We start from the raw sequence: 13,908 nt of genomic DNA, 5'->3' as shown, positions 1-13,908 counted from the left end.
TTTTAATTCTCTGGTGCATACACCCGAGCCATTAATTGGTGTAGTAAAAATGATGTGTATCACGTGATGACCGAGGTTCGAATCTCCAATGCATCCTTATGTATTTAAAGACATCAACCCTAAATTAAATTAAAAAACAAACTCTAATTAGTTTACTTAAATAAAGATTCCTATTTAATTTTCAACTCATATATGCTCATCAAATTCACTTTCTTTTAAACAATTCCAATTTACAATGCATGAGAACCACAAACAAGGATCAATTAGACCTTGAAAAATGGTAGCTTGTTTACCAAAAACAAGCTGTCAAACCAAAAAAAAAAATTGAACTTTAATCTTCAATGGCACCCCTCTTCCTGTATTCTTGATCTTTCCAACTGGATTCATCAACAAATTAATACAGCTGCTCCCATGACAAAATCTCCATAATTGTTTTGCCTGTCTCGTTGAAATGCTCCGAGACCCCGGAGCGGCTTCATTGGGGTACCAGTGAGCAGGCACTCGAATGGGAAGCCTGCTGTATTATTGACAAAAGAATGAATGGCAATCAACAACTCTCTAATCCTGTTCCTGTCTCTCTACATCTTGCACGTCTGATAGTACTGGAAAAATCTCTTTAGAATGTCTTCCACCTGAGGATGAATGTTCACCTCCGCCATCGTGACCGCTCCCCTGTGAACCTGGGGTTCCGGCTTGTTTCATGCTACTCCCTCCTTCTCCTCTTGCGGAGGAAGTTGCTGGAATCGCTGCTACATCAGATGTGCTGTGACGCCAGCTACCAAATACTGCAGCATTCCAAGACCCTCTAGAAGAGGTTGCCCTAAGCCGTGCTGAGGCCGAACTTTCGTCCCTCACAACTTTTAACGGATTCTCCAATGCCTTCAGGATGTATCTCATGAGGGGACGCCTTGAAGGCTTCGGATTGAGACAAGACTTGGCGACAATGGCCATGGCCCACACCTCCTCTAAGAGATCCTCGTCGATAATTAAAGATGGATCCACAATTTTTGTCACTTGTTCCTTGTCATATATACTTATGGATGGTAGTGTTTGTTCCAACCATTCCTTCATTTGGGTATCATTGGATGCACTGATTCCGAGCTTACCGGTTACAAGCTCAAGCAATACCTTTCCAAAGCAGTAAACATCATAGGCACATGTTGCAGTGATTGAACCTGGAATGTCAAGATAGCAAGAAATGAAATCAGAAATACAAGTCTAAACCAGAAATCAATTGTAAGAAGAGGTTATCTTGTATAAACATTACAAACAACTAATATTTTGAAACAACCAGGATCGTTTCAGGACACAGAAATACAAACCTAAACAAACCATTCTCTCAGTATTTCAACAAACCATAAAAGCCTAGAGCTACCAGCCACAAAAGCCTACGGAGAACTTCCTCTCAAATTCATCTCGATATGTCCCTCAAACACTAATACATTTACATGGGTGTATAAAACAGAATCGGAAAAGTTGCAGCTTGCAACATCCCATAATGGAACCCTGTCATTGATGGCTGGCCTCAGATGTTGCAAGACTTTAAAGGTTGTAAGATGGGGAAGGTAAAAACATGATTTCAAGGGCAAAGCAAAAATGAACGGGCAACTACAAACTTCAGATAAGGAAGGTACCCAGCACTCCAGGCAACCATGCCTTACAGATATAAGAATGGAAATCAAGGCTCAAAATGTTCTATTTTGTTTCCACAAAAGCTTGTAGTTGATTCTTGTTAAATACGGCTTGCTAAACCTCAGATTTCTACTGGATCCCCAAAATTACAGAGATGGAAAAATCATGAAAATTAACTGGCTCGGAGTCATGAATTAATATCCTCAAAAAGAAATGACATATTCTATATACCTAAGAAATAAGCACAATACATGGTGTGGTATGTCACACTGCTAAATACAGGACAGAACTTTTATCAGTAATGATTATGCTGTCCAAGCTTCAAGCAAAACGACACGGGTTATAATAATGCCTACTTAAAGATTTCTACAGGACACTAAGACCACAAATATGGTATATTGGGGGAAATTTTAGAGAAGAATGAGTTACCAATTACAATTCCTAAATGTGAGATGAGGTACTCCAAATTATTAAGCAGTAATCATACGACAGGTGGTGCATTACAGTGGATGACGTAAACTACTCCCATGCACAAGGCTCTTGCAGTTTGCATGGTCGGAGACAGGCAAGATGTATGCAACGCAAACTTTACCCCCACATAAATATGTGGAGAAGCTATTTCCAATAGTTGAATATGTGACCCTTAGTTTGCATCACTCAACTCTACCACTTCATCACAGTGCATATAGGGTGAAATATATCTGTAAATGGAATGTTAAAGATAATAACCACATCACAGTGATCACTAACCCATCTGAGAATCAAAATTCTAATTCAAGAACACCAAGGAAAATCTAAGTTAAGATTGATTTTTCAGGAGTGCTATGAAAGTCAGAAGCTTGAACAACACTGTCTGCCTAAAAGCAATACTTACAATAAGAACCAACATTAATGTTGTGGACCTTAAGACAGAAATGACTATATCTGTATGAACTATATTAACTTTTAGGGTGTAAGAAACCAAAGTTGACATGAGAAATGAAGGGAAAGTTTAAGGATTTTTTTTTGTACATACCTGAAGCACCTTGTTCAGAAGACCTGCACATTAAAAAAAACTATTATCACAACTTTGACCAAAAAGTTTTGAGCTTGTTATTAGACAATTAGAAATAGAAAGTGAAACATAAGTAGATGCCAAGTTTAATAGAGCATCATGACCACATCAAATTTTGCTCCACGTTTTAGTTTTAAGTAACAGAAGCACAAGGCTAGCAGTGCCATTAAATTTTGTATTATCTCAATATTTTGTTCATGTTTGCACAGTCAGTAGCAAATTTCGACAATTTTGCATCACAGTAATTGTGCTGAGCCATTGTGAATGTTGACACTCATTTCACAAAGTATCCTTCATGTTATTTGAAGTCTTTAAGCCAGCTATCTGATTTCACAGAATATTTCTGAGACAGAAATTAATGTAAAGCGCAATAGCTTCAAGCGTATGTTCCCACAGAAGGACGTCTCCTGGTCTGCCACATCAATTAGCTGTGGCAGCTGCTCAGTGCCCACTAAAATTATTTGGATCAATAACTTGGACAAGGCACAAGTTGAAAAGTTCATAAAAAGGACTAGCAAAAAATCCTGTGTGCACCATATGCCTCACTGTGTTATGCTAGGAGATCACATTAGCTTATAACTTATTTCTTTTGGCCCAAAAAACAGAGATTAGATTATTGGGAGCACCAAGAGGGTGCCAACCCCAAGGGTTATAGCTGGGTGGCCAAAAAGTTCTTTCAAAGAAAAGACGAAAGGATAACTGCTCCGAAAGCAAAACATTGGAAGATTGACAAAAAGGCGAGCAATGTATTGTTTTTTTTATTAAAAAATACAATAAAAGTTTGTATCTGATTAAGTAACAGTTCACCAGATGTCCGATAAAAGCCAGGCATTATTGGAATACTTACTGAGGCAACCGCAGCAACCTGGTGATTTTGCTTTGCTGAGTCTCCCCTTCTTGAACACAAAGCTCACTCAGGCTCCCTAGTCGCACTTCAAATTTATCATCCAGAAGTATACTACTTGCTTGAACATCTCTTCAATGACAAAGGTAAACATTTTTAGCATAAGAGCACTGTCATAAATGCTATTGATGGAAGCTAATTAAGAAGTAGGAATCAATTGACAGTCAAAGCAGCTGCACCAGTTAACGGGTATACTAATCATGGGAAGTGGGAACTGACTAATTAAACGTACTAGCATGGCACTGACTTTACAAACTAATGCTGGAAGTAGAAATTACTCAAGATTGACATGTGAACAAGGTAAACTCTGATGCCAGAATTAATGGCTTGTATGGTGGACGGCCCAAAATATATTGGTTTAAGGCTTGAAGTCTCTTAATGGGAATTAACAGAAACAGTGGACTGAATTTTGACTTGTTTAGGTCCTGACACACTAGAAAAAGAAGGAAGCAGCAAGAAGTGAGTCGTCAATGTACCTGTGCACGAGAGGCGGTGTGCATTCATGATGCAGATAAGATAGACCCTCAGCTGCCCCCGAAGCTATTTTTAATCTTGTTATCCAATCCAACGACTGTAAACTATCATCGTCCGAATTGGATTTCCTGTATAAGGAACTTGACAAATCACCATTTGGCATGTACTTGTATACCAGGAACTTCTCATTTTCAGTCTCTAAGCAGTGTCCAAATAGGGGAACAAATCTCGTATGTGAAACCTTACTAAAGAAGTCTAGTTCCACTAGGTACGATTCCTTCTTAATGGACTGTAAGTCGATTCTTTTTATGACTACAGAAATTCCATTCTCCAAAACCCCCTGGAAAAGATCCCCCGAGTGGCCATGTTTAATGAGATTTGTGTCACTGAAGTCAGCTGTAACTTGAAGTAGCTGCTGATACGTAAATCCATCTCCCAAACTGGATAAGTTAATCGATGCTCCTGGGGCTGGAGGAGTAGTCTCAGTAGGAACTGGTCCTACACCAACACCTCTTTGACTCGTAGAACCATTCCTCTTCCGGATGCACAGAAACAGCAATAATAGCACCACAAGGAGAACGATGAGCCCAAATCCTCCAAGAACACTTGCCAATATAATTAAATTTCTGTTAGAAGTTGGTTCACCACGAGGTTGTGTGGAATTTGGTAATCCAAAGTTATCAAAAGTCAGGCCCCTAGCAGCATAGAATGATGCACAGTCCTCCAATGTCCTCTGCCTCGAGATATTTTGGAGGCAATTGCTGACAAAAGATGTATTAGCACGCAGATAATCCGGGATCCTGCCTTCAAAGTAATTCCCAGATAAATCAGCAAAACTGCATCTTCTAAGAAGAGGTTTGAGTACTCCATAAAACATATTCCCTGAAATATTACATTGTACAGCAGTTGCATTGGCATTCAAGCTAGAGTTGGGAAGAACACCAGTAAAATTATTGCCTGAGATATCAAGAATCCGCAATGTAGGCATTGCCCACAGCATCTCAGGTAGAGCATCAGTGAAATTGTTGTCCCTCAGAACTACACTCTGCAACTGGCTTGGAGCAGGAAACAAATTGGCTGGCAAAGACCCACTAAGAAAATTGTCCCCAATAAGCATTTTCTGCAAGTTCCTTAAAGCTCTTAAGTCAGGCGGCACAGAACCACTCAACGTGTTCGAGCTGAGATCAAGGTCAACCAAACTATCTAGGTCGCCAAGTTGAGAAGGTATGGAAGAGGATAGACTGTTGCCAGAAAGATTCAAGTACTGAAGCTTGGAAAGGGTACCAATGCCAGGAGGAATCGACCCAGATAAGAAATTATTGGACATATCAAGTACTGTCAAGTTCGCAAGAGACCCAAATGACTCCGGAATAGATCCAGTGAGTGAATTCTGCGAAAAATCAAGAACCGAAAGGCCCAACAATTGCCCCAAAGTCGAAGGAACTAAACCCGTCAAGGTATTCTGAGCCAGTACCATAGTAGTCAAATTAGTCATGTTGCCCATACTCCATGGAATAGCATCTCTTATCGAGCACGACCGAAGATCAAGCACCTGCAGCGACAAGAGCCGCTGCCCGAACCAGTCAGGGATTGAACCAGGAAGCAAGAACCTTGAAGCGTTAAAAGAGACAAGCCGAGTGAGATTGACAAGTGCATCGACCGCGAATTGTGGATTTTGTTTACCAATCCTCGTCCTTCGAAATCCGGAGATGTTAATCCCAACAACGCTGCCATTTTGGCATTGAATACCGCTCCAAATCGAGCATGGGTCTGCCTTTATAGGCCAGTCCCTGCTTCTTAACCCTAACGAAGATCTGAGCTCCAGCAGAGCCGCTCGCTCGGAGCGGGAACTCAGTGTCTCCGTTTGCTGCTCAAATGTGGACCCGAATAAGAGCATCAACAGAAAAGTAAGCGTTACTACGCTTTGCCGATCAACCATGGCTCATGGACATTGATTCTCTGATCCACACATTCTCTGTTTCGCCTCCTCTCTCTGTTTCAACTCCTCTTGCTCTCTCTACGCCCCTAAAATAAAACCCAGCACTTACCTCAATCACAAGTAAGTTGAATTCTTCTTCTCCTTCAAGTTGTCGTTGTTGCTTACCGACCTGTGTGAATTTTCAGCGCATCCTCTCTCTCTACCTACTCTCTCCCTCTCTCTCTCTCTCTGGTTCCCCCTCCAGTTTCCTCAGTTGACGAGAGAGACACAAGACAATTAAAAATAGAAAATAAAAACAATATTTGTATGTAATTATATTTGCTAATCAAAGTAATAATTTTAGAGATAGAGTAGCTGGTCAAGATCAACAGTGGACCATCACTCTCCTACTACTCCTTGACTGATTGAGGGACGCTATTGCCAGATTAGCAATCCGAAAGAAGGCTGCTCCGACGAAAACTCCGGCAGGCTTGGATGACTGTTGGGCTACACTGCTATTCCTTGAAAATAAGGCACTGAGACAGTTGTTCATAAAGCGAGCATTGACAGTGGCCCGACTGACTCCAAAAACAAAGAGCTTTCCAAGTGACCCGACTACCCGAGCCGGTGGGGTTGCGTCTAGTATTTGGTGGGTTCGTGCTAGACCGATGGTTTGGTGAGCGACTGAAGAGGCAGGTCCGGCGCCGGCTGCGCGGCAGTGCCACAGGGGGCTAGACTGATGGTTTGGTGTGTGATTTTTTACCTTTTCTTAGAGATGCGAAATTTATGTCCCTCAACCGTTCGACGAAAGTTACTAGTGAAACCAAAGAGACTCAGTTGGGCTTGGCATTGAAGTTGTAGCCTGGAAAAAGCAAAATATTGCAGATTGAAGATCTGATCTTTGTCAATTAAACAAAAGATTGTTTTTCAAATTTCCCATAAATTCCAATAATCTTTTTGGGTGATTTTGGATCACACCCACATTAAGGCTGTAACTTTCCCTTTATTTGTATCTCAATGTCACGTTAATTCAGTGTAATTGTGTCTAGGGGTGGCAAAGAAAATCGATTTCGAATCAAACTACATTACGTGTTTACAAAAATATTTCCATGTCAGGACCCTAACCCATATTAGGATTTCGGACGTACTTAATTGATCAAATCCGGATTAGTTTAAATTCGAATAAGTAAACCGGACAATAACCTAATCCGGATTAGGGTTCAGACAAGTAAACTGGACAAGATTTATGTATTTGATAAACCAAACAAAAAATTTATATTTGGACCTGAATTTCGGACATATAACTTATGTCCAAACTTGATTTAATTTGGGTCGAACAAATTCGACCATACAGACAGGACAGAGTTTTACAACCCCTAATTGTGCCCCATAACATGCTACATTTATCAGTGATATATTCTCATTGGAAAGGTGTTTATGGTTTGTGGACATTACTCATTGCAAATAATGGGTTGGGGTAGGCTATTATTGCTTGAAAATAAACCTTTCGTTCCCTTGGATAGGTATTATAGGGGTTCTCTGTGGACTGTGCGTGGTGACCGGACTAATGGGACACCATAGTATAGAGTGACTGGGGTTCCCACCCAAACAAAAAAAAAAACAACCTTTTGATGAGTCAACGTCCTCCATCATCTTGATAGATGGTAAATTTAATTAACTTACTTTTTTTTAATATCTATATACTTCAATTATTTATTAGAAATGAAGAGAAGCGAATCACGAGTAAGACAGAAGATATTTATGTGTACGGTATTTCATAAAAATCTCGAGTTCGAGCCTCCTCATTCATTTTCCTTGTATTCCAAAAAAAAAAGAGAAGAGAAGCTTCTTCAAAATATTAAGAGACAATAAGAATGGGAAAGCCAGAAAAATAAGCCCCATCCATACTCACCAAGCAAACAAATTGACACTTTCCAGACAAAGTTCCTATCAACCTACGCCTCGCATCATTTTCTTTCTCGCTCACATAAATTGAGCCTCTATGAATATCACTGCAATAAAGCTGCTTCTTCTCACTAAATCATTCATACATATGTGGATTGGGAGATGTCCGGTACACCGATATAATGGACAATAGTTATGTTCATATAGAAAACCGTCAAATCTTTGGAACACGGATATGACCAATGTTAAAAAACCGAGTCAGACATCGACTTGAGCGAGGGATTGGGTCATTGATTCATTAGTTCAATAAGTGGGTTATCGGTTGAATCGCATGTTTAATTAAAAATAAAATATATATTAATATTAAAAATGATGCTAAAATAAATAATATAATAATATTATATGATCATCCGTAAAAGAAATCTAAAAGATTTGAAAAATGAAGTTCACATCACATATTTAATACAGAACAACACACCCAATACATTATCGAAATCAAGTTTCACATAATAAATTAATAATATAGAATAAATAATTCAAAATTCAAAAAATATATATTGAAAAATCGTCTGGTTTTATCGACACGATTCAATGGTTTTTACGAAAAAAATCGCCTGATTTTACCGATTTTTTCGGGGTCACTTGCATAAATGGTATTTTGACATAACCGTGCCGGTTTGGTGACCGGTTCATTCATCGGTTTTATGATCCGATTTGAATAATACAAGATATGACGGTCACAATTTCATTCCCAAATTTGCAAAGAAAAGAGATCTCGAAAATCATTTTATTTGCAGAAGTCTCATATATGTATATTTAACCACTCTAACTATATATATATGGCGTAATATTTTCAAGAACTGCTCCGTTTGATAGAGCGGCATCGTAGAGACAGAACCGAGCTGAGAGAGACGCCGCACTGTCCACTGCCGTGAAGACTCGCTCAGTTTTTTGCTAAATTAAATCTCTCATTATTTCCAAATATCTGACGGTTCCTGTATGAACTTGATCTCCCCCAATCCTTCATATATATATATACAGGGTGGTTCAAGTTTTGACCAAGCTAGTATTTGTAATCACAAAATCATCACAAGACTCGTGTCATGCATCTGCACTACTCATCTTCATTGGACGTAATAAACCGTGTCCAATGACAAAACAATTATGGTTGGAGAGTTACGTATGAACTGCAAAGGTTGCTGGTCAAACAAACCATGAAAGCTAGCCAACCAGAGTACGTACATACATACATACTTATATATATAGCTAATGGCTTATCTTCAATAGTAGTAGAAGTACGTCATTTTCTATGTGGTAATGTAGTATGAAAATGCAGTTTCTCCGTGTTATTATATATAGGACTCAAGCTTTGCTTGCTACCCAAAAAGTCTTCCATCGATCGAGTTTGCCATTTTTGACCGACCACATGCGTGTCATTGTATTCTTTTTCAACCGAGTTAGCAGGTGTGAGTTTCTTCAACAGCCCACCACTATGTTCAAACTCATACCGAGTTAGTTGCAAGCCTACCTGACTAGTTAATTAGACCGAGTCACAGTGTAAACTGTTAGAAAGTCCCACATCGTAAAAGGGTGTATGGATATTCCCCTTAATAAGGGTAAACCCCACCCCTTACAACTTGTTACGCTTTGTTCCTAGTTTGGTAAATTGGTCACAATCCACTTGTTAGACTTGGGAGAAACAAAGTTGTGTGAGTCTGATGTATCTATGAGAATCGAACAAAGCAAAACGGACGATATAATTGGTTGTGTGAGTTTGATGTATCTATGGGAATCGAACAACGTAAAACGGACAATATAATTGGTTGTATGGGGGTGTGAATCACTTCAAAATAATGACGTCAGTATAGAATCGAATTCTAACTCATGTGCGAGATTCTTTATGCCCTAAGTTAAGAGAGATAATCAATTAGATTATTGACAAATGATTAATGCATGTGATTGTACGTTAATTGTAGAATCTTAAGAATTTTAATTATTTGATCTGACTTCTGAGTGCTAATGATCTATGAATCATATTCATGATTAAGAAAAAGAAAGATAAAGATTGAAAACGTGTAGAAAAAACTAGTTGGAATAATATCTGTTGGCACTAAAATTTCTAAAGAAAAGGTGATAAAAGTGAAGTCAAACACTACACACAAGTAGTGGTCAACACTCTGTTTATTTTTTTTTTTGGCCTTTTTCAGATTTAGTGCTACAACATTGGCAACAAATATGATTCCAATAACAAAAAAAAAAAATATTCATCCCAATAATTGAGATCAATATATGGACCAGATTTAAAGAGCATATGATGAACTCCACATGTATTTTAAATCTGATTCATATACCACAACAACTGGGATCATTGGGATCCCAGTTATTGGAATGAGTAGCATAATTGTTCCAATAAAGAGACGTCTCAACACGTTAGTAAACAACTACTCCAATATTTTTACAATCAGCAATCAACTCCTCACAACTTAGAGTGAGTTTGGATTGAGGGATTTGGGGGAATGGAAAAGAGGGGAAGAAATAATAATTTTCTCTGTCTAATGTTTGGATAGATAAAAAAAAGTAAGGCAATAAAATTAGTTTAATTTACTAATTTATCCTTATTTTTTATGTTAGAGTGTTATGTACAATGATAAAATATTTTTTTAACATATAAACAACTTTGTAAGTCATCTCTTCCCTCCAGATGACTCCATTTTGGAGAGGAAGAATTTTGATAAAAATTTAATAAAATCTTCCCTCCGATTCCTTCCAAATCCCTCCCCTTAATTTTTTTTCTAAACTATCCAAACAAGAGAATTGGAAGGAAGCTCTCTTTCCCTTCCCTCCAAAATCCCTCAATCCAAACACACTATAAATTTTTGTCGAAATTCTTCCTCCCCAAAATGGAGTCATTCGGAGGGAAGAATGACTAATTAAGTTATTTATATGTTAAAAACCTATTTTATCCTTGTAACATGACACTTTAAGATAAAATAAAAGTAATGATAAATTAGTAAATTAAACTAATTTTCTTTTCTTTCTTTTTTATCTATCCAAACATGGAAGAGAGACAAATATCATTCCTTCCATTCTCTTCCCTTTTCTTCTCTTCAATTTAAGTCGACTGCCAAATCATGTCATCATCTACGTAATTTCCTTTTTAATTACATTATTTTCTTCTTGCTTCTTTTTTTGGTTAGGAAATCCATTTGGGTCCCTCCAAATATCTTGTTTGATCTGATGATGGATAGTTTATAAGTCCATGTGTTATTTAACTTAATAAAATACATTTTAAAGTCGTAAGTCCTGGAAAATCCTGGACGGCCCTAGAAACCCTATGATGGGTTAAGTTTAGACTTGAACTTGGGAAAAAGAACATTATCTTACAATGATAGTCAAGTTTGAACAAGGGCGTCCATTGGTATTTACTAACATGTGTGACTCCTAGTTCCACTTGGTGGGCCTGATCCCAACCCACAAATGCGAGAGAGATTGTTGAGAAAAAGTCTCATATCGCTAAACAAAGATCTTGTGGACAATTTATAAGCATGTGTGTTATATGACTTAGTAAGACACGTTTTAAAACTATGAATCTCTGACGACTTGACCCTGTAAGCCCCATGATGGGTTGAGCTTGGATCTGAACTTGAAAAAGTGAAACGTATCTTATAATCATGATCAAGTTTGGACAAGAGAGTCCATTAATGTTTCATAACATCGTCAAGTTGCAAAATGTAATAAACTTGAATCTTCGTGTTAAAAGGATTCGTCTCCAACTAACTAGACTATCTCCAATTGTGAGATTCGCATATATTTTAATAGTTATTATATTTACTATAATAAGTTTTTTTTTTCCTTGAGATATTAACAAAGATTATCCATGAAATTAAAAATATTCTTTGTTAAAATAATTAAGACAGATCCAATTCAATACATTAATTGTTATAGAGATGCAGATTCATTCATCCCAATTGTACATTATTCTAATTCTTTTTATCTTAAAAAAATTAATTAAAGGATAACTTTCCAACTACCAAAGGCTATTGGCCTTTCATGATAGCGAGTTGTTTCTTATTATTTATTTAATCTTGACTCAATTCATGTTAGGTTATCTTTTTTGACGTCCATATGTTGTTCACGAAATTCAAAAATTCAATGTATGCTCGTTTTTTTTTTTTTTTAAAAAAAAAAAAACTGAAGTATAAAATTGATTTACATGTTGGAGCCTTCCAAGTGTTTGATCATTTGTCTCTCTTTATTTTCTGTGAGAATTATGATATATATGAATCATTGGTTGAGATAATGAACTTAACAATGGTAACTCTTAGCATAAGCGAGAGATCATGAGTTTCAAGTCTCATGGCTCATTGGTGTTTTCAATTTCCATATCGTAAATTTACAAGATGCGCTCTTACTCAGCACAGAGTGTACTAATGTCACCCTGCATTATCTCTTGCACTGAGCCTTGGCCCTGATCTCAATTGTCCAAGGAAATTGCGAGGTCTTCCATGTGATTCAGAAATTTATTAAAAAAGTGTTGAGTGATAATAGTCAGCGGAGGAGTTGTGATGAGAGCATATGTTGCCGTGAATTATTGCCAAAATAAATGCATTGTAATTTTTAATTAAGTGACGTGCTTTCCACATTATATTATGTAATTTAAATAAAATTGTAAATATTTTTTATTTTTATAATTGAACATATTAGTATGTAACATTATTTTTTTTTGAGAAGTAGTATGTAACATTATTGTTTGAAAAATATAAGCTCAAAACGATTTTTTTGTAAGTGCTAACCTACTCATTTGGTAGAGTTTGCATCTCCAGCAGCTTAATCGACCCGTTTGATAAGCTCGTGCTTATAGCTAGTTGTCCCTCTCTATTAAACGGGTCATTTAGTGTTACCATGACCAATTGTCCCACTGTATCAAATGGGTCCGATTTATTTCATAGATTTTATTGGTCTTTCTCGTCAAAGATTTTGTGCCTGTTTGACATAGCGACCCGCAAAGCGGGTCCTCTATCGGTCCCGCTTTGTGGAACGGCACAGTGGTGTCAGCGGAATCGCTGGCACTTCAACTTATGATGTGGCCCAATATGTTTGTACTTAAATAATATTTTTAAAAGTTAACGTGAGACCCATATTGACCCACTGTTTGTAAGAAAACTTTATTTAATAATACGTAAATTAATAATACGCAATGCTAATTACATTTAATAATTAAAATATGTTTTATTAATTAATATTTTAATTATTAAATTTGAAGATATTTTTATACTTAAGATTAATTTTAATAAAAAAATTATATTTATCAGATTAAATTTAATAACAAAATTTAATGTAAAAATTATAAAATCTAGTATTATAATATTTTCACAACTTTAAGCACGGATCCTTTATTTTTGATATTTAAATACGTCAATTTGACGAGTAGTACTGTAGTGATTAGGGAGGGATAAAAATGTATTTACAGGTCTCAGATATTTTTCTTGGGGAGCAATAAAATATCTCCGACTTTGTGGTGTCTATCCATCACGTGAGCGTGGACCCCAATGGTCAACAATGCTGAATCCGAATATGCTCCTCCCCGCAACTTCCGAATTCCAACTATGGACGGCATAATCCCGAGTGGGAATGAGACTTTTTTTTTATTTTCGTATATATTTGGATTTAATATAAACAGATCTTTCTTTTTTTATTTCCTCGCATAAACTTTTTTTTTTTCCATTAACATCTTTCCTTGTGTAGCTTGATTTAATTAATTTTACCTTAATAGAATAGGACATAAATTTACTTTCTTGATTAATTGTCTTAAATATTTTGAAAATATTTATTTATTTATTTTAATTTGATTATGTGCCATATTAGTTTACAGTCCCCCGAACATTCTTATCCGGGATAGACGGACACCAGTGCCCAAACATGCCAGTCATTTGCCGCTCCAAATTTTTACCATGGTTAGCTCAAGTACGGCGTATGCGCCCAACGCGAAACCCTAATACTAACCCTGGTTAGACCTCGATG

The 13,908-nt window shown here is 37.1% G+C and overlaps 1 protein-coding gene across 1 annotated transcript; it reads right to left on the bottom strand.

Moving 5' to 3' along the window:
- Positions 1 to 147: 147 nt before the first annotated feature.
- On the bottom strand, positions 148 to 6,968 carry LOC120015349 (probable LRR receptor-like serine/threonine-protein kinase At2g16250). Its single transcript, XM_038867736.1, has 4 exons — positions 4,067 to 6,968; positions 3,534 to 3,662; positions 2,648 to 2,670; positions 148 to 1,175 (listed from the first exon to the last, which is right to left on the bottom strand). The coding sequence occupies exons 1-4, from the start codon at positions 6,001 to 6,003 to the stop codon at positions 559 to 561; spliced, it is 2,706 nt and encodes a 901-aa protein (XP_038723664.1). The 5' UTR covers positions 6,004 to 6,968; the 3' UTR covers positions 148 to 558.
- Positions 6,969 to 13,908: the final 6,940 nt, after the last annotated feature.

This window comes from Tripterygium wilfordii, chromosome 2, assembly GCF_013401445.1.
Source record: "Tripterygium wilfordii isolate XIE 37 chromosome 2, ASM1340144v1, whole genome shotgun sequence".
In the NCBI taxonomy this organism is placed as follows: domain Eukaryota; kingdom Viridiplantae; phylum Streptophyta; class Magnoliopsida; order Celastrales; family Celastraceae; genus Tripterygium; species Tripterygium wilfordii.
Note: the sequence above shows the minus strand (reverse complement) of the source record. Positions and strands in the feature narration are given on the sequence as shown.

What these genes read in the sequence shown, in the direction of transcription:
- LOC120015349 (XM_038867736.1), bottom strand. Translation starts at nt 6,003, where the DNA reads ATGGTTGATCGGCAAAGCGTAGTAACGCTTACTTTTCTGTTGATGCTC. An exon ending in ACACCGCCTCTCGTGCACAG is followed by an intron (nt 3,663 to 4,066) that starts GTACATTGACGA and finishes TTGTCATTGAAG; the next exon opens with AGATGTTCAAGCAAGTAGTA. An exon ending in TTCTGAACAAGGTGCTTCAG is followed by an intron (nt 1,176 to 2,647) that starts GTATGTACAAAA and finishes TTGACATTCCAG; the next exon opens with GTTCAATCACTGCAACATGT.